Source organism: Colossoma macropomum, unplaced genomic scaffold (assembly GCF_904425465.1).
Source record: "Colossoma macropomum unplaced genomic scaffold, Colossoma_macropomum, whole genome shotgun sequence".
Lineage (NCBI taxonomy): Eukaryota > Metazoa > Chordata > Actinopteri > Characiformes > Serrasalmidae > Colossoma > Colossoma macropomum.
Genome location: NW_023494802.1, coordinates 27,065,513 through 27,087,008, shown reverse-complemented (window position 1 = coordinate 27,087,008; position 21,496 = coordinate 27,065,513). Strand labels below are relative to the sequence as shown.

The 21,496-nt window shown below is 39.5% G+C and overlaps 1 protein-coding gene across 1 annotated transcript in view; it reads left to right on the top strand.

Annotated features, from left to right (window-relative positions):
- Positions 1-19,568, top strand: part of mical1 (microtubule associated monooxygenase, calponin and LIM domain containing 1) — a 35,627-nt gene extending 16,059 nt beyond the window's left edge. Inside the window, 13 exon segments of the mRNA XM_036591037.1 lie at positions 331-478; positions 1,538-1,734; positions 5,685-5,779; positions 6,122-6,187; positions 7,161-7,344; positions 8,235-8,326; positions 10,298-11,207; positions 11,324-11,442; positions 11,698-11,805; positions 12,080-12,173; positions 16,254-16,347; positions 16,870-16,943; positions 18,233-19,568. Of these exon segments, the coding sequence (XP_036446930.1) occupies positions 331-478; positions 1,538-1,734; positions 5,685-5,779; positions 6,122-6,187; positions 7,161-7,344; positions 8,235-8,326; positions 10,298-11,207; positions 11,324-11,442; positions 11,698-11,805; positions 12,080-12,173; positions 16,254-16,347; positions 16,870-16,943; positions 18,233-18,432 (2,381 nt within the window). The 3' untranslated portion in view covers positions 18,433-19,568.
- Positions 19,569-21,496: the final 1,928 nt, after the last annotated feature.

The following is a 21,496-nucleotide window of genomic DNA, read 5'->3' as shown; positions in this document are numbered from 1 at the left end:
AAGTATTTGAAGATAATCTTATTCTTCCTTATTCTGTGTTGTAATTAAGTACAATTAAAAAGTTTTAAGGTAGCTGAGGTTTGCATCTGCAGTGTTTGTTCAGTGTTTTTTTTTGTTTTTTTTTACCTTAAAACACAACTGCACAACTTTGCATTTTGTTTATTTTCTCAGATGACTCATAACTTAAATACATTTGCCTGGTTGCATTACTGGCAGAATTATACTATACCATCTATCAATGCATCATTGATGTTGCTACTATATTTTAATTCCTTAACCACTTTTTCCCAAGAGATCTGTTGAGTGATTGTGCTTGTACATTGTGTGCAGACTCACTGAGACGCATGGTAGACCTGCTGAGTTGGTGTCAGAAACACACAGCCTGGTTTGAGCGAGTCCAGGTCAAAGACTTGAGTCAGTCCTGGAGGTCTGGCCTGGCACTGTGTGCCCTGATTCACCACTTCAGACCCAAACTCATGTAAGACTCCTGTTTTCACCAGGTGACATTTGAAATCACATTCTACTGATCCAGCCGTGGGTCAAGATGATATTGATGTCAAAAAATATTAATGAAAAATGCAATATGGATTGTGGTCCCACAGGTTTTTATTTACTTATATCGCTGCTGTTGGAACAAAACCTTTTATCTCCATTTTTGTCATTTTTCAGTTTTTAACATAATTTGAAAATGCCTGTTGCCCATTACACACACACACACACAATTAAGTATTACACATAATTAAGTATTCAGAGCTTAGACATTTTTATGTGTGTGTGTGTGTGTGTGTGTGTGTGTATATATATATATATATATATATATATATATATATATATATATATACACACACATACATGGTGGAGCCATATTTTAGCTGTGCCCCTCTGTTTTAGAGCAGGAAGTGAGAATGCATCCCTGTCCCTCATGGCCACATGATGAGCAGTAGTTAGATTTCATTGTTTTGATGTGTCCCAAAGTCTGAAAATCAGTATGTAACATTTAGAATAGTCACTATCGAAACACAATTTTTTCTGCAGTTAAGCAAATTCTTTTGTGTTTTAATGAAAATGTTCAAAACTATAATTAATAAAATAATCATAATTAAGATATAGGGGCACTCAAAGCAAAAGGATTTTAATCTAAAATGACAGCATTTTTAACAGTATACGACATCTATGTAAGCCTTTCATGACAACTGAGATGAAGCCTACTTCTAAACAGTCATGAAGGCTGCTTTTCATCCATTTCTTTGTCATTTGACTTCAGCACGCAAGCAACTGCCACTTGTTGTAATAAATGTTTATACAGGTTTATGTCATGAAAGGCTTATGTAGGTATCGTAACATTAGGAACACTGCGCTTCAGTAAAACATTTTGCTGTGTCATCTCCAGTTAAGTACAACACACACATGCGCACATATTGCCACAATATGTGTGCATTATTTAATGCAGTATTTTGTGTTGTTTAAGAGGCCCGAGTTTCACCATTTGGTGCCAATTTTTTTTTGACTAATGCATACCATCTGTCTTCTTTCACAGAGATATGTCCTCACTAGATGAAAATGATGCAGTGCACAATAACCAGCTGGCCTTTGACATTCTCCAGAGAGAGTTTGGCATTGAGCCCATCATGTCTGCTGGTGACATGGCCTCTAGCAAGGAGATTGACCAGCTGTCTGTGGTGCTCTACCTCACGCAGGTCCACAACGTTTTTACTGAGGCACCTTTGCCAAAAGGTAAATGTCTAAACACACCTAGAAAAAACCTGCCAGCTTAAAATCAGTGCCCATCTGGTTAAAGTCTAAAAAGCCTCTGAAGTTGAAGAGATTCAGTGATTTTTCTCACAAGCATATATGATAAACCATAGAGTCATTATCTACTTTAGTTCCATCATGTTGAATAACTTGCATAATTTGATTTGCTCGGTTGTGAGTTTGCACATAGTACACAGTAGCACACTGATGTATTTGCATAATTCAATTCAAACAGTAGTGGTTTACAGTGATTATTATGTTATACATCTACATCTCTTAGGTCATTAGCATATGTGGTGTTTCTGTCTTTCTGTTTTGCACCTATTGGCTTATACATGAAAGAGGCACAAAAACACATGCAAATTAGAGCATGCTGATTGACCTATGAACTACTCTGCATCTGATTCACAAATGACATCAAAGTATGTCATCAAAAACTGTGTGTGGAAACAATCGCTCATGCACAGCTTCCTCATCAATCAACATCATATCATTTGCATATGTCCTGCCCCAGTTTGCCATCATACATGCATCATTTATGTGAACCACCCCATATTCAATGCAGTCGTTGTGAAAGTGAACTAATAAAAGGAGAACAGTAGCTGTCTGCTTATACGGAAGGGGGAAAGTAACAGAGTAGTAGAATTTAAAAGAGTAAAAGAAATAAAATTTCTAATTCTAGTGTCTCATTTCTATTTAAAGTGATAGAGTGGTATTATGTTGGTGTAGTATGATTGTTTCCCTAAAACTGGCTGCTTGGGCTATATAATTACAGTGAAAGAGCTGTCATGTATTGCACTAGGTAAGTTTTGGTAGTTTGGGTTGGTAGTTCATCATATAGGTAGTAGCAAAACAGTGCAATACAACTTAAAACGAAATGTTAATAGTCTTAGCATTTGTTCATATCAGTGTGCATATTAATACAAAAAACTTTTGTTGCACTCCAGCACAAAACCCAAACTCCGCCGCTGCCCTTCATTATACAGTCCACCCAGTCACAGAATAGGTTACTCATATTCTTTCATGTTCAAACACAGCATGGGTCTCTCCTCGTACTGCTAAATCTGCCATGATTGCGTATCCCTCTTTGCACATTATTACTGAGCTAAAGACCTAATGAGCTAATAAAGCTCAAAGTCAGTTTCCTAAGTTCTTTATTACATCCCTAATATTTATAAATTATGTGTCGACAATGGCAAACTGAATTGCCATTTAATTACAAGGATTCTTTTGTGTGCAGTTATTCTAATCGTTGTTATTTTATATTTTTATTGAAATTCTTAATGATATTGATCATTTGCGTTGATAAATTTGGGCTTGCTATACTGTTCTGCCTAAATTTACATGCATGTAGTCCAGACATGAATTTAATCTTACATAAACACCAAAGATGAAAATGAATAACAAAACTGTCTGTGAAATTTGTTTATGTTTATTGTACAATGACACTTGACTATACATAACTTAATGTATAATAAAACTTAATGAATAAGCGCCTTATCTTGCCATTCTGCTTTACATACATCTTGAGTCTTGAATGATGTACCTCATGGCTGAGTAGTGCAACAGTGGCATTACCCCTTTTGGTTGGAAATGCCTGGTCATAGTGGCACTGTGTCTTTAAGAGGCTTTTCCCAGCATGCTTTGCGGTGAATGGGCAGTGCTTTGCTCTTGGCTGTGCTGCATGTAGCTTGGGAGCTGCTGCAGCACACAGAGCAGAAGGCAGCACGAAGCTAAGGAGAGAAATGGCTCATCGGGGCTAGGGTGGGACTCCCCCAACCCTGCTACAGCCGACGCATAAACGATCCAGCTGCAGGGGAGGGAAGGCAGATACTGTCTAAGGAAAAGGTATTAGTGGATTCAGTGGGCTGGGTCCAGCATTCAGGCTTTGACGCTGTTATTTGTTAGGGAGGGAACCTCAACCAGCTGTGCAGATGTGCAGGCAGGTAGAGCTGTCGCTCAGATACAGCTCTGGATGTGTGGATGTGTGTATTGTGGGAAGGGGGATGGCGTCTGCCATAGGGGCTTATTTTCCCAGTCATCGCAAGTGCGTTATTAAATGAGACCGTCTGATTCGTGGCTTGTTCCCTTGGTAGACATGTTGATTTAGAACTGAATTATTTAAACATCAGGAAAAATTTGTTAAGGTGGAGAAAAAGGCATATTTGAATGCTTAAATAATGAACGGTTCCTGTAAGGGAGACATCATGAGTCATAAGTGATGCACTGTGAATATAGCAGCTCTCATGTACCTTGTTAACCACTTCTCATTCCCTATATTTCTGTGTATTTTATATTATTTAATTACTCCTACTACCACTCCTTCACCCACCACACCATTTGTTTCTATATTTATTTATATTTTTGGTTGTTTGTTTATTTACATTGGTAATTGAATGTTTTCATGTTATTCACAACCAATATTCTTGATGTGAAGGATAAAATCGTTAACTTTCAAGCTCCATCACACTGAAAAATATCATATGTTACTAATCAAAATGTTTCCCTGAATTGGTTTAGCTTTGCTGTGCACATTCATGATAAGCTTTTAACTGAACATTTGAAAAATAAAGATGCCAAAAAGTGTTCTTTGGATTGATGCAACAGATAAACCATTTTGGTTCCTATAGAACCTTTCAGTGGATGGTTCTCTGAACAACCATCTTTGTAAATGAGATGTGTGAGTGTGAAGAACCTCTTTAAAGTTTAAAGCGGTGGGTCTCAAACCATTCCTCAGGGAACCTCCAGACAGTCGAGATTTTTGCTCCAACCTAACTTATAGCACATTGGGATAGAGCAAAAAATGTAGATTGTTTGGTGTCCTAAGGAACCGTTTGAGCACCACTTATTTAAAGAACCTTTCACATTCTAAGTTCTGAGGTATTTACTGGAACTGTACATCCAAGCCAAGAGCCATTTTTAAAGTGTACCCTCTTAAAAAAGAAAGGTGCCAAAAAAGGTTCTTTGTGCGATGCTACAGTAGTTCCATGTAGAACCCAAGAACCCAAGATGTGTGAGTGTGAAGAAACTTTTTAATGAATCTCCACATAATTTAAATCTTCTAGGAAGAACCCTTGAATTGGTAAAGAGCCTTTACATTAGGTGATTTAATTACAGTTATTCCTGGGTGTGCAGAAATTAGAACCACTGGGCTTCATTCACCAATATCTTCCTAAGTTTTCTTTTAAATTTGTTCTTGAGAAAGGTCCTAAGAAAAAATCTACATCAGATACATTGTTTTTTTAAACTGTGGAATTTTTCACGTCTTTGTGCTCTCGAGTTTGTGTAGATTCTGTTCTTAAGTAAGAACAAATCCCAAACAATAAAACATTGGTGAATGTCAGCATCTTTGTGAAAACTGTCTAAGTGGATTTTCAGAAGAAATTTCTTGTTAATAACTGTTGGTAAATGAGGCCCATTGTTATTTTGTATTTTTAATGTCAAATTATTGATGGTATTGATATTTTTGATTATTTAGGTTGTTAAATTGTTACGTCTAAATTTACACACACTTTGGCCAGATGTGATCATGCAGCAAAGATAAAAGTAGTGATTAACAAAACTGTCTGTAAAATTTGCGTATGCTTAATTTACAGTAAGACTTAACTGTAAGCAGCTTAAATGAATGAGGGCCCTTATCTCCCAAAAAGGGTTCTTTGGGTGATGCCACAGAAGAACAATTTTTGGTTCCCTAAAGAAGCTTTCAATGGCTGGTTCCTTAGAGAACCATTTTTGTAAATGAGACGTGTGCATGTGAAGAACCTTTTTAAAGAACCTCCACATAATGTGAAGCTTCTATGAAGAACCCTTCAATTGGCATAGAACCATTTTGTGAAGGTTCTTTGTACCTTTAAAAGGTTATTCACAAGTCATTGGAAAAATGGTCTTCAAAGAAGGAAGTTCTTGTGACCGTGTTATACTTCGCTCCACAGACCAGTCCAGCTTCAAGTCACTTTCCCTCTCCAGGACCCGCTCTGCCGTCTTCTTCCTGAACAAGCTCAAACATAACTCCCTTCAGAGGCGCAAGGTAGGCGTCGACACAACCTCACACAAGCAGGTCGAGCACACACAGCCCTGTTCACACTGTAGACTGCAGCCTTTCGATCCCGATAGCTGTGGCTTGTGTGAATTAACTAGAGCATGAAGTTCTTATTCAGCCAGCAGTATTGTAATAAACTATCAGCATGCAGCCACTGTTCAAGAGACTCATTGAACGCATGAATTTCACCAGTGCTCGTTACCTCATAACTGAACCATGCAACCAGTTTCTCAACAACAGTCGCAGATAACGATAAAACCATTGTTTATTTTTGGGGGCCAGTTATGTAACATGAGCTGTAAACGAGGTCATGTGACTTGTGCCCCTTAGGAGCGTCTGACAGCAAAGCGAGAGGAAAGAGAGCAAGATATGAGGGAGGAGGAGAAGAAGAAAGACGTGAGTAGTGCAACAGCATTTCTCTCTGAAATGCGGAACACGTGTGCATGTGTGTTGTCAAACATTTGTTACCCATCTGTGAGAAGATTCTCGCAGCCGCAACGTGGCTATGAAGCCTCTTCATGACGCATTGTTTACTTGCTTGTTTACATTACTTGCTAAGCTGCACAAACAGAAATGACATATTGGAGGCTTATGATGGATCCCGTGACCTCTTTTGCACAAATAATTTGTGAAATTTATATGGGCGTGGTTCACATGACAAAGAATATTGTGGCTGCTCTGACAAAATGATTTATGTTTCTTTTTGTACGGCATTCGAAAAGGACAGCTGTGTGGAAGCCTTTTTTCCTTCTCCTTATTTCTCCTGTTTCTGGCTGCAGTATATCAAAACATTGAATTATTTTCTCAAAATACTGAAGTTCAGAATTATTTTTTTCCTTGAAATACTGGCTCAGGATCTTGTAACTGTTCTCGCAATTTTGTCTTGCTAATTTGTCAAAATATCAAGTTAAATTATCTTAATTTTAAGATAGTATGTCATTATCTGATCATATTAAGTTAGTATTTAGAAAAATAGGTTGTTACATAGAGATCCAGAGTCATGATTTTGAGCTAATGTTTCAATATTTTGAGAAAAAGTCATTATTTCAAGGTTTGTTAATAAGTAAAACAAAATAAACAAATTCTGAGTCTATATTTTGACATACTGCTTCCAGAAACAGAGAAGGAGAAAAAAGGAGGCAATTTTTTTCTCCTCTACCTGCTGGGAACAGGTTTCTTTACAGTGACCCTTTACGTTGTGTGAACGTTTAAAGACAAACAGACCAAGAATGGTCCAGAATTACTCGGAATACAAAATCATTACATTAACATAAAAGTTAAGAGTATTTCTGTCTTCCTTCTAATTGCTCTTTTTACCTCTCATACTGTGCCAGTAGGTGACTGTTACTGTTTTTGTCCTGTCTCATAGCCTGTGTCTGCAGTGCCAGCCACAGATCTGGGCAGCAGTGAGCTGTGTTACTTCTGCCACCAGCAGCTCTATGTGCTGGAGAGGGGCAGCGCTGAGGGCAAATTCTTCCATCGTAGTTGCTTCATATGCCAGCAGTGTGGTACCACGCTGCGCCAGGGAGGATATACCTTCTATCCTGACACAGGTAAGCCCCCACCTGGCCTGCAGAGCAATATGAAGAATGAATTTTACTGCACTGCAAGACTGAATTGCTCATGCAGTATGCATAGGAAGTACTGTATGTTTTTCGTTGCTGGCCTTGAACCAGGCTTACGCAGCCATATGAAGGAAAAAATTCTGTCAAAACACTATGCCAAGCATGATGTTAAACTATGTTTTGCATGCAATATTTATGAATGCTCCAATGCTGGACCTCAACTTGGCCTATGTTACAATGTTATTGGGTATTTCAATGTCATGCAAGGCAGGAAGCAGTAGGCAGATTTGGCCAAGAGACAAATATGGATGGTGGGAGAAGCTAAGCTTACTGAGATTACAGAGAAGCAGCAGCCTTCCCATATGTGCTTATGTAAAATAAATCACCTATTTTTGTAGGCTATTTTTATTGTGGTCATTAACTGGCTGTTTATGTTAAAATACATTCTGACTACTTTGCCTCTAGGGAAATTTATATGTTTATTCTTTTATTATTGGATTTTATAATAGTGGAAGTAGTATTTTGCAGATGGCAGTGAATGCTGGACAATGAAAAAATAGTAGTAAATATAGGAGTAAATGGTAGTAAATATATTGTCAGTGCATACCAAGAGCCCATGACTCCCTTTATTTTGTAGACATCCTTGTAGACAACCTTTCCATTGTACCATAACAGCTGTTTTATCTGTAGTCTCTGTTTCTATATTCTGGAATGAAACAGCACTGGCTAAATTATTCACCATTAAGATTAAAAATACATGCATATTCCTCCACTATGCGTGCCAGCACCCTGCAATCCACAGCAAAGGAGCATGATTGCATGCCAGTGCACACCTTCTGCTGTGCCAGCTTAAGCTGTACTGTCTGATATGTCCACAGGGAGGTTCTACTGCGAGGATCATTCAGAGCCTGTGGAGGAGAAGGGGGGGGAGGGAGAGTTGGCACAAGCAGATTTATCCACAGGGGTGCAGGTATGGACTATATCAGAGCTAATTCTGCTTTGTATTAACGTGCCCATCCTTTTCAATCTGTTGTATTAATGTCACAGTGTTGTTTTTAGTAATATAAATGTGTGTTCTGTAGAGCTGGTCCAAACAGCATTTAACAGGAATGCTCGTTCTCAATACTGCGCTCAAAAACAATAATATTTACATTTCATATTTTACCATAGCAAGTACGTTCGTTTTGTTTTTTTTGTTGTTGTTTTTCTTGTTTTGTTTTTTTTGCTTTGTAACAAATAGTTTTATACATTCGTACATCCATTTTTATGACTGACACACCAAAGATGCTGAATGCTATGTCAGATGTGCTGTAATGTAACATCAGATTTTTGCTTACCTTGATAGCAGCAGTGATACAGAAGCAAGTTCAAGAAGTCTGTGAATCTTTTAAAATGTGTTTAGTGATGTGTTTTTAGATGTGAAGCATCTCTTGGATGTAGCTTGTAACTCACCCACTCACTCACTCACATCACAAGATGTCCACAAGGGGGAGCTACTCATACTGTAGGGAGAATTCCCAGTGGGCTGCTGAAAGAGCAAGAAAGAGAAAAATGCATGGCCGCAAGGGACAAACGGCATGTACCAGATGAAAATTGGAGCGCACATGTGTGGACACATTAGTAGCCCATTGTATGCTCCACGGCTAAAGGCGGTTAACTTAATGTTATGTATTGTACTCTCACACACTGGCTAATTAACTAGCTATCTTAACTAGCAGTCACGTCAACTCTTCAGTCGACTGCAGCATCTTTGACATGTTCACGCTCATGTATTTTAAAGCAATAAACCGTGTTTATTCTTGTTTAAGGATGTGTGTCTAAATACTGTGATAGTAGGCTTAGTCCCAGGGGAGGTAGTGTCATAGTCTCAGCTTGGTCTGTTTGTCTTAGCATGGTGCTACTTCCACCCGTTACCCAGGCACATGGTGATCCAGCTCCTACAGCAGAATGTCATTCAACATTTAAAACTATAGCTAAACAAATTAATGTGTATGAACTCTTAGTTTAAACATTGTTTGCCACAGTGTTACTTGTGAAATCATAGCAGGGATTAGGCTGGGTTCATCATAATATAACATCGGTATAATTTATAGCCTAATATCACATCCATTGCTAAGTAACTGCTATTTTTCTAGATTTATGATAAAATGTTTTGTTTAAAAGAGTCATAAGTCTCTGACTTTGAACATCATCAGAAATCCATTAGAGTGTTGTGAGAGTGTTGTGAAAACATCTGAATACTAAGAGAAACAAATACCAACATAAAGTATTCTAATATTCAGGCCAGCTCTAGTGTTCTGTGTTGCTCAGGGAGAGTTACTCCATCTTAGCTAGGCATAAAGGTGTAGTTCCTCTTACATTAAGAAATGGCTTGATGTTGCACCAGGGCTGTGTTACTGTGACAGTGGCGGAAATGTTGAGTTGAGCCATTTATGCACCGTTGGGTTGTATTTTGCTGATTACAGTGTAATCCAGCACCCACAGAGAGCACTTCAGTGTAAATGTAACATGGTGTGTGTGTGTGTGTGTGTGTGTGTGTGTGTGTGTGTGTGTGTGTGTGTGGAGTGGCTTGGCACAAAGCAGAACTATTGCCTGTGGGACTGAATTTCCACTGTTTTATCACAAGACTCTTCAGAGCTGAAGCAGTATTTTGTGTGTATGTGTGTATGTGTATGTGTATGTGTATGTATGTATGTGTGTGTGTGTGTGTGTGTGTGTGTGTGTGTGCGTGCGTGCGTGTGTGTGTGTGTGTGTGTGTGTGTGTGTGTGTGTTTGTGTGCACATATTTTTACAAGCATGCGTTTTACAGCACATTGTCACTGTTATTTAACAGATGAATCATGCAGTTGACCTCCTAACTGTGAAATTGATAGACTTATTTAAGGCATATTATCATATTATGATATAAAATCAAGTATGTGTTTATTCACCATTTATCCAGGATCATATCCAGGCCACTGAGAATGAGCAGAGTGGGGAAGAGAATGGAAAAATTGAAGAGAATAAAAAGGAATCTAACAAAGAGAGCCAGTCAAATGAGCCTCCTTCGTCATTCCGCTCTGTGAGGAGAAAAAGCTCCTACAAGATCTCAACAGACCCTCACTGTGATGAAACCACAGAATCCAACACCCTTGAAGACCAGGAGGACCAGCTGGCAACCAGAGCTGCCAAGGACTCTGATAAACCTGGCATACCTGCAGAACTGATGTCAGAAAGCCAGCCACAAACAAAGGAAGCAGATCACCATCAAAATGGGGCGGAGCCTTCTCTCCCTGTTGCTGTCCCAGTGCCAGCCCCACGCAGCTCCCGAACATCTGCCCCAGCTCCAGTCCCTAAACCCCGCACTATCCATAACGTAGTGCCCTCACCCACACATAGTGAGGAGAACCAAGACTTCACCACTAAAACGTCAATGCCAGAAACCATCGTAGAAAATGAGGAGGAGCCTAAAACTTCCCCATTCCACACAGAAAGCGGCCATCCTGCAGGGACGGCCGATTCCAGACCCAAGCAGTCCCTGAAAAAGCTGCAACTTACAGACGAAGAGAAGACCCAGCTGGTGAACCTGAGCTTGAGCCAGGACTCAGACTCGGAGACACCAGCGTCTTCGTCCGCCGCTTCTACTTCCTCGTCCTCCAAACCCCATGACGGAGGTGAGGAGGAGGGCTACTGGAGTGGGGGAACATCGCAGAGCCACGTTCGGGAGAAGAAGAATCGCCGGTGTTTTAGAAAGAAGGGAGAGCCCCAGAGAGCTGTGCAGATGCAGCAGGGCAGGATCAGGTCCAAGTTCTCCCCCTGGAATCTGTCTTCGCCCCGGCTACAGCAGCGCTTCAGTGTGCTGCAGCCTGCAGGTAGGACAACCACCTTTGATCTGTTGTTTTCTTTGTTGACTGACTGTCTACTCTCCAGGACTGACGTCCAAGACCCCTGTTCTCAGCTGATATTTACAATTTGATTTCACTGCCAGTGCAAGTTCAGCCAGATTCGGAGGATGATGTTTATGCTGATGCTATTGATGATGATGATGAGGATGATGAAGAGAACGAAGAGGCTCTTATGACGGAGGCTCATTCTTTGGATGGCCAGGTTAGATGCTGGAATAAAACAGTAGTCATATTCATCTTCCCCTGAGCAGGTGCTGGCTAGAAATCTGACCTTGAGGAAAGAATGCAGTTTTATTTGCGTAAACATTTCTCATGATTGCATATTAAAGTGTTCATTTTCCTTCAAGGTGAAATGTTGTCTCTTTAAGGCCACCACCTGAGTGTGAAAAAACTTAGAGATTTTTTTTTTGTTTAGGTTCTTTTGCTTAGGACTCATTACACTGTTTCCTGTATTCAGGCAGGAACAATGAACCTGTCTGAGGGAGAGAAGCAGGAGCTGATGAAGATGAGGACTCTGGAGCGAAGAGCCAAGATGAGCGAACTGCAGCGCTTTCACAAAGCTCAGGTTAGAAATAACTGCCTGTGTAAATGACATTGAATATACTTTCACATCTATTTAGCTTCTGCTGAACTAATTTTTTCTGATCCATAATAGCTGTAGGCAATTCTGTCGGCAGTACTAACAAGTTAAGAATAGATTTACACTGCAGCAGTATTCAGTCACCCTTGCAAGAATATGTGCCAAAGACTGAATTTAGATCGGTGAGCTAACATTACCTATGTAAAATTCTGTGCTGGTTATGCCACTACTAATGGTGTTCTTGGTGTCTGATGTACAGTCTATCCAGAGGAGGCTTGAAGAGATTGAGGTGACGTTTAAGGACCTGGAGGAGAAGGGGGTGGTGCTGGAGAGATCACTCAGAGGACAGCCTGGTATGAACCTTCATATTCTAACCCGTGCACAGTTTAAATATTTTTTGCAGCAATAACTTTATATTAAGTGATTGAGCACTTAAAAGATGGTCGGATGTTGTGAATCATTTCATGGGCTTTTTTTTTATTAAATTATGGGCTTTAGACATCAACATCACAGCATAATTGTATCTGGAACAACTTATCAAAAGCATTGATAACATTGTTAAATTGTTGTCAACTCACGTCCTTATTAGTTAGTTAGGACGCCACATAGCCCGGAAAGCCATTTCATTGAAGAGCAAAAGTCTGAAAGATGATGAGGGCTATCCTTCTGCAAAATACTGCATTATAGAAATCTTCTAAAGAACAGTTGTATGCAAAAGTTTGGTTTTCTAAGTGTGCTTAAATGCACTAAACTTGTAGTGCACAATTTAAGTGTATTTGTGAAGTCACACAATAAAATATAAAAAGTGCCATAACTTTTGCATGCTCCAAATTGTGTTTTATTTCTTTCCCCAAACTGTAACAAAAGGTTAACAGTAATTGTGAATTAAAATGTCATTTGACCAGGGGTGGCCAAACTTTACTTAATGTAAACTTTACACTTAAGTCTTTTAGGAAGACAAATTAAAGTCCTGGGCCACCACAAACTGCCAGAACAGTGTCAGTGTACCTCGGCCTAGTCTCTACAAGTCTCTGGAACTGTACTGGAGGAATGGATACCATTCTTCTAAAGGATTTTGATGATGATGGTGGAGAGGGCTGTCTAACAGCTTGGTCCTAAATCTCTCATAAGTTTTGCTTGGGTTGAGATCTGGTAACTGCGAAGACCATAGCATATTTCCATCATTTTCATTAAGGCTAGGACCGTTTATCAATTTATAAGTTATACGACTATCGATCATGGCCATGAAATCAATACATAAATAAAGGTAAATGTAAATGAGCACTGCAGAAACTAAAATTTCAGTCTTGGCGTGCTGCTACATGGGGACATGGCATCATCAGAAGCAGTATCTTTCATTCTTAATTATATAATTATAATTCATTGTTTAGTCATCATGAGGGTTTTTTTTCACACAAAGTATTTTTTTAGAGATTTAACGCTTAGAAACCTCCACATCAACCTGATGCTCTTTTTTTAAAGAGCAGAAAGAAGGCGAAGAGAAAGAAATGGATAGCTTGAGTGACAAATTTGGCATTTTTCTTTTAGCCAGTGTGACCCAAATTCGCAGACTTGTTAATAGCCTATTCTGCAAAACAAAAAAGAATATACAGCACAAGGAGAACTACCAACTCATTGGAGCTGAAGCTCTTCAGCAGCACAGTCTGCCTGAGCATTAAAAAGAGTGAACAAACTACAGGAGCAACCATGAGCCCTGATGTGAAAGGCAGAATTAGGCCCAGTCCCATTTCACCCCTTGCCCCTACCACTTAGCCCTTATCCCTTTGTTTTGCACATTCACGTCTAGGGGTAAGGTGTCCTGTTTTTTGTTGAGATAAAGGGGTAGGGTAAAGTGTTAGGGCTACATGGCCCTCCAAACAGAGGTTTTTCAGAGGCACACTCCAAACGGAGTTTTATGAGAGAAAAAGAAAAACTGGCAAGATGGCTGCACGAGCGACCAAAGACACAAATGTGAATATTTTCTCTGTTAGAAAATACAGTAACCATTGTATTGTCTTAGTTTAATGTTGTTTCAATGTATTATGACCCTTTTCTTCATAATAAACATTAAAAAATCGCTAGTAGTATGCTGATGTCTCGGTACCTAGCTAGCTAAATTTCTTGTTCCACCTTAAATGGTACAGCAGTTACACCTTTTAAAGGAACAGGAAAATTCGAACAAGAAGCCAGCAAATAGATGACTTCAGCTTAATATCACCGAAGAATTATGGGCTGGGCGATAATAAATAATTGCATCTGCCATCCCCTCTGGGATATGATTCCCTAAATTTAACTAAAGACCAGCAGCGAGGTTGCTGAACTTTACCCTCCTTTGCTATCACTGCAGACTGGTAGAGTCGCCTACAGAGCACCACTAGGTTGTCCCATTTCATAAGGGAAGATTTCAACTGCTACCACTTATAACTCAGTTCCAAGGGGCAAGGTGACACTCGAAAACAAGGGGTAGGGGTAAAAATAAGAAATGGGATTGGGCTTTAGTATCAATGTGTCGTCTTCCTTTTGTGAACACAAACCATATTAAAATGCTTCCCACAACATAAAGCTGAAGTCTTAAGACCCCTTTACTGTAATTCATTAATTCAAAACCATCAGCCAACTGTGTTTTTGCACACTGTGGAATTAGACCGCCGCATTTAACCCATCCGTGCAGTGAAACGCCCACATACATGCACACTAGTGACCACACACACTGGGGGGCAGTGAGCACACTTGCTTGGAGCGGTGGACAGCCCTATCCACGGCGCCCAGGGAGCGATTGGGGGTTAGGCGCCTTGCTCAAGGGCACTTCAGTCATGGACTGTTAGCCGAGGGGATTGAACCGGCAACCTTCCGGTCACAGGGCTGGTTCCCTAACCTCCAGCCCACGACTGCCCCCTGGTCATCCATTTCTACAGGTCATCCATTTGTTGAGAATATGGTGAAGGATGACGCGTTACTTTTTCTGTAGACCAGTGCCTTTGTCTCTGTAAACCATCAGTGTTTTTTACGCCAGTAAACTTTCAAATGTGCATTCATCTTGATAATGAGGGTTTATGTTATGCAACCCTACTGTAACATCTCTCTATGACAAAATGCACTGACATTCTCAGTCATCTGGGGAAAAAAGTTGCTTTTCTCTTTTTCCTTACATATCGCACTAATGCATGAACATCACAGTCACTGAATGTACACTTTCAACTGGTTTCAGGCCCTGTTTACTGATGTCTTTCCCATAAATCTAAATACAGTCTGCTCTTAGATGCATGTGCACTTTTGTCATTGTCCTTATTGAAACATTAGTCAGTTGAGCAGTATTTGACTGAATCTTCTGCCATCTGTGCCCCAATAATGAATCCTCATAGATCTTTTAACCCACTTAGAACTTTACTGCTTGTCATCTTAGACTGGACCTACGCTACATGACTAAAATCTTAACAGATTTCTAAACCAGAGAGTATCACAAACTTAACGTCAGTTTGTCACAGATTTTCTTTTTTTTTGTGTTATGTGTATAACACACATAACGACTTTGGCTCTGAATAAGAAGTCAAACTCCCAGATCTCCTCCGATATGACATGACACAAACAAAGCTAAACGTACTGGACCAGACCTGTTTGTGCTTTTATGCATAGCAAAAACACAAACTGGGGATTAATATGGAGTTGAGAAACGCTGATATCAGAGAGAGCTGAATGTTTCACTACAAACTGGCAGCTGAGCTGAAATTGTAAAGAGAGTGACTTGATGTTTGGATTATAAACATGATAACGGTTTTTAACTGCATGTGTTTGGAATGCAGCTCCTCTGTCTGCACGCTCCACTGTTCAGGTGGTGTGCATGCACATCTCTTTGCATTTTCTTTTCTCTTCAAGCTCTCTGATTGGCTGTTGTTTGAATCACTCACTGAGTACATCTCAGACCTTCTCACGTTACAGGACTCTTCAAACATATTGATAATAATGGAAGGATTCCGATCTCATCAGAGTTTGATTGAAAGGCTAAAGATTCACTTGTTTCTCTTCTCTTTAATTGACATAAATTCAGATCATGCGCACTGTGAGTCCGATCACAGTGTCCAAAAATGTGTCCAAGGGGACAAATCGGGGTTAAAATTGGGCAGAAAATTGTGTAGTGTAGGCCCAGATTAAATCCAAAATCCATGTCAGCTGCCTCAGTACTTTTATACATGCCGCAGAGCATGGTATGATGTACGAACACACTAAACTGTATCATCATCTTTGTATCAGCTTAATTGTGCCTGTCTGAAAGGATCTGGCCTTGTTATCTTTCATATTTACTACTCATTTATTTAGGTCTTTCCTTTTATTTGTTACCTCTCTGTAGTTTGCAGGACAAACAGAATATGTGTCATATATTTCCATTAGTAAGAATGACTAGGCTAAATTCACTTAAATCTGTGCTTCTCCCTAAGGCTCTGATGGATCATCTGGTATGATAGACCAGTGGATTGAGCTGGTCCAGCAGAAGAATGCTCTGGTTTCAGAGGAGTCTGATCTCATGGTGGCGTAAGTATTAAGCCTGGGTATCCTTCCACCAAGGACTCTTTTTATTCCTCCAAATTGGAAAAAGACCATCTGAACCAATGTAGTAGTTATTTACATTGGCCATTATTAATGTTTACTCAGTTCTTACTTGTATGGCATTTAATTTACATAAATTCTTTACTCTGGAAAAAGTTCACCGTTCAAGATATTGGTTTTGCATGAAGGGGGAAAAAAGTCATTTCTCCAGTAATGAAGGCCTTTCAGAAAACCACTTCCCCTGTCTTGTTGCTCTGGCAACCTGTATTCTGACTGTCCCTGAATATACGTGCTAATGCTTATTAAGCTGAACGTGAAGGCTGATAGGCTATATTTAAACCCTCCTTAGCATGCAGTGTATTTAGCATATATTTACATTTCATAACACTCCTCCACTGCAGCCCCCCCTCTCAAATTCATCCAGGCTGATTATCACAGTGATGTGACACCATATGCAGTGCTAGTGTATTATCTGTTTCATTTTCCTGTTCATGCTCAACTCCATAGGTCTCGGCAGCTGGAACTGGAGGATAAGCAGAGCATGCTGGAGATGGAGCTACGACGCTATATGGAGATAGACGGTATTTACAAAACCCTCCATTCTTGCAGCTTTCAATAAGAATTTTGCAGCTTTATGCATTGCTTGTTTTTGTTGCTCAGTTCAGTTGCCATTTGGACCATTTGGGCACTAACGCATATTTCTTAAGCTGCATGGCTTATGCTGTGAAAATGCTTCTAATGAGGTGTTTATAGTTTGTGTTATAATATTCTGCAGACAAAGGTTTAATGAGTGCTCTGCATTTCAGTCTCCCATTAAATAATGTGGATTAGAATACAGAAGCATTACTTATTAAATAACATATTCTGATATGTTGAATAAATGTTACCCTATAATTCTGAGCTAAAAGTTGTTCTAATAAGTTGCAAATTTTAAATTACAGACAACGTTCTCAGCATTCTGGTTCCAGGGGTCTGTCACAATGCAATATGTTTTGCTTACCCAGCTAGATTTAGGCTTAGTTTGATCTAACCTTAGTGGCAGTGGCGACAGCGTTACTGTTACTTTTTTTTTTTTACCATAATAAATTATTTTTTACCATTCAAAATGATATACTGTTTACATATTTCGGTAGTAGGATTTCATTTTCCTTCTTTGGCAAATGCTCCTTATATTTCACACAACTGGCTCTTCATCATAAACATCATGCCTGAGTATCTAAACCTGGGTTAACAGAGAAAGTTGTTAACCACTGTTGTAAAACAACTTAACCATGTTTGTTTCTTAGATTTTGTGAAGCTGAAATCCACTACTTCTTGTTGTCCAAGTACAAACCAAAATAAATGGCATAATGTGAACACTACCAAAAAAAAAAAAAACCCTTTATGTTTAAGCTTTTTCACCTCATTTTTCTTCTCCTAATGCGCACATTAATTTTTTGAGACATGATTTTTCCCTTTCACTCAAGCATGTTAAACAACATAATACACCACAAGCTGTTAGGGTGGGACCCTGGTGGCTGTGGGACACTAAAAAGCTGCTTCTGCCTGCTTCTTATTAGGAGGAGTAGTTACTGAGCGCCAATCGGAAAGTGATCAACACATTCAGTTCTGATAGTGTACATTAGCATGTAGCTGGATAACAGCAGCTAGAATTATATGTATATATATATATATATATATCGGCTTTATTTTCCAATAGCACTATATTATAGGCTCATGTCTGACTCTCACTTTACCATGTTTGGATGAACTATTACAGTAGTTTGCACCCATGTGCTGGAAAGGCAATGTGATAACATTATTTGTTGTCTGCCTGTGTGTGTGTGTGTGTGTGTGTGTGTTTGTGTTTGTGTGTGTGTGTGTGTTTTAGACTCTGAAAAGACCGCAGAGCAGCAGGAGGAGGAGGAGCAAATCTTACAGCAGATGCTGGAGGTGGTGGATACGAGGAATTCTCTTGTGGCCTTCCTAGAGGAAAAGAGACTTAAGGAGATCAATGAGGAACAGCTGGGCTCCTCACTGCTGGAGACCAAAAGACTCTCTACTGCTTCAGCCCAGGTACACTGGGCGTGAAAGAATACCCCCACACTCATGCACAAATGGACTTTACATGCCGCCTTCTGCCCTCGTGCTGAAACTTTCACATTTCAAACCAAAGACTTGAAAGCCTATGAGATCAGACTCATAACTGTGTGCAGTTAGGCACACTCAGGTTCAAGCACCGGATATTTATAGAGATGTTGGCGGGATGTACAGGGGTTTAAACCATTCAAAACTGAGGCTACCTATGAAGAACACCTCAGATTGTTCCAGAAAAATCTGAAGTTTGTAATAACACCACTGCAGCCTTCACTGCCCTGTCACAGCCTTGGGAGAGATCAATGGAGTCTCCCTTTCGTAGCTACACGCCTACGCACATTGTGTGTACCAGACACTGTATCTGAGAGCTGGAATTGGGACATTGCTATTGCTAACCTCCTTCAACATTATACTGTATAAAGTATGAAAAAGGGGGTTTTGAATGTGTATTCTTCTCTTATATCTCTGTCATATTTATCAGGGTTGTCTGCCAAGCACATAAATATTCTGAAAGATAAATGTTCATAGTGTTATTATAAAAATATATGTGTTATTTGTTAGAGATGGTATTTCAGTCTCTTTGCTGCTGCTTATTAATACCATGCCATAATCACAAAATTTTAATGCCAATGCTTAAAAGTATAGATTCAATATGTTCTTTCTTTGCCACAGCAAAGTATTTTAACAATCACATTGGACTCTTGTGTAATGTACAATTAATTTGTTTGTCTATTATTACTACTATTATTATTATTATTATTATCATTATTATTATTATTATTATTATTACAAATTCTGTAGAAAACATGTTAAGTGATGGGGTCTTGAAACTCAGGGTTTGGTAGTATGACGTACTGATATACTATATCAGCATCAACATTATTTCTGAAAGGGCAGTTTAAAAGGTTTGGATTTAATAATGGAATTTGTGTTGCATTTGTATGTTGCAGATGAAAGAGTGAGACATTGTTGAGACGGTTGTAGAACGATCAGTCATGGAGCATTGTGAGAATATGCGGTTGTGGTTTTCTTTTTTCCCCACTGTGTTTCTTTTCTTTACTGTTTCCTTTTCTTTCAACTGTGACGGTACACAGTATTCGATTATAATAAATACAGTATATGAAACCTTTTTTTGGGGGATTTCTCTAATGGATTCACTGATGATAGTGATACTGCTGTTCATTTTGTGGTGTTTGTTGTGTGCTGAGGGCAGAGTTGCAGAATGCTGAGAGGAAATGCTGTTCATAATTTATAAAACATGGCGCGATGCAGATCATAAAGCTGTATTATTGCGGGTGAAGTCTCAAGCAAGGTTGGCTTTCACACCGACTCAAAGCTGACAGTGGCGATGAAGGTTAGAGGAGCAAAGGGATTGTAAATGAAGTGGCCGGCACCACTGGAGTACAAAGGATGGCAGTGGTCTGGTTGGCATTTCACTTTATTGCAAGGGCTCTTTCCAAAGTTTTATGTAAATTAGGCTATTCCTGTCAGCTTTGTATGACAAGCTGAGAAAGATAGATTGTATTCAGTTATTTCTCTTAAAAGGTGTCTGGCGGTTATAGCTGCTGGCTCAGATAAGTAGCCTTTATCTGAAGCAGTCCACAATACCACTAGAGGGTGTGCCACATATGTAGCAAAGGGAGAAAGTAAGAAGTGTAGGGGATAATGTTGGGATTATACAGAGATAAGATGATTAATTAGGTCCAGAACAACATGTGTTGTGTTGTTATGAATTTGTAAAAATCTTGCACATAGTAAACCTGGAACATGTCAGGATGCAAAACAAGTTTACAGGCAGCAATGTATAAAACAATTAAAGGTGTTGGGTGTGCAAACGTAGCACATCTTACTGGTGCACAGGCTCCAAAACATTGTGCGGTTGTCGTTGTTATTATGACTGGTTTCTCTTTGGACACACTTAGAAAAATGAAAAGGTGGGACGGAATATTGGCCGGTAGTTTGATAAATTGGATCCTGGCTAGAAATCAGCTCTCTCTTCCAGTTAAAGCTCTAGTGAGCTCTGGTGAGCCGGACTGACTCACGCCGTAGACTCTTCACAGCGGATGCTGCATGACTGACTCACCCATTAGTGATTAGTGCAGGCTGTAGATCTGTGAGCCAGTTGATGCACAACATTACAAGTAATTCACTTAATATTCGGCAAAGGTGCATTATTGGTCTGCTCAGCAAATTAGTTTATAAGCTTCTTATTGATATCCACTGCTATGTATTGCTAACCAGTGCAGGATGCTTTGCTAATGCAAGGTATGGTATTGGTACTAATCTGAAATAAGCTTTGTTGTAACAACGAGAGAATACTTGGTGTGCAGTCCAGGGCGTCCTTCCTCTTATGTTTCCTGGGTTTGTTAACAAAACATACAAGTCAGCAGAGATTAGCACATTTTCTGTGGCTTATACACAAATTCAGTTACCAGAGGCATTAATTCCAATTCAGTTCAATGTAAAATTATCTCTTCAGTGATAAACAATGGTAAAATTAGCAGTCTTACCAACAGAAGACATGCCAATATGGAGTTGTAGGCCAATGTCAATATCTAAGACTTGAAACATCAGCCTGATGCCGATCATTTTGTTTTTAAGCAATCATTTGCAGATTTGAGTATGATTCCGATTTCTCTGTGCATTCCTGCTGACCTAATTAAGAATTAATACCAAAGTATTTTAGTCATTGCCTAACCTACCAAAACCAGTTCAGTCAGATTGAATACTTAAATGTATTTTAGCTTATCCTATTAAGCTCATGATGACCTGTTCCAGCTCCCAGCAGCAGCAGCACATTAATTAGCCTGTAGTCTCCCAACTCGTTTAGAATATTAAAGTTTACAGTCGCTACGTGTGTGTGTGTGTGTGTGTTTGCAGTATCTGCACACAACAAATCATATGCTGTAATAGTGGCTGAATAAAACAAAGCAGCACCATCTGGGAGCTCTACAAATGGGAACAGTGAAAGAGCTATGGATGCTCTGCATTACTGGCCCATCAGTAATCATCTGTTTTTGTGCTTTGCTGATGGAACTGTAGAGTTTCTGTTCTTGGG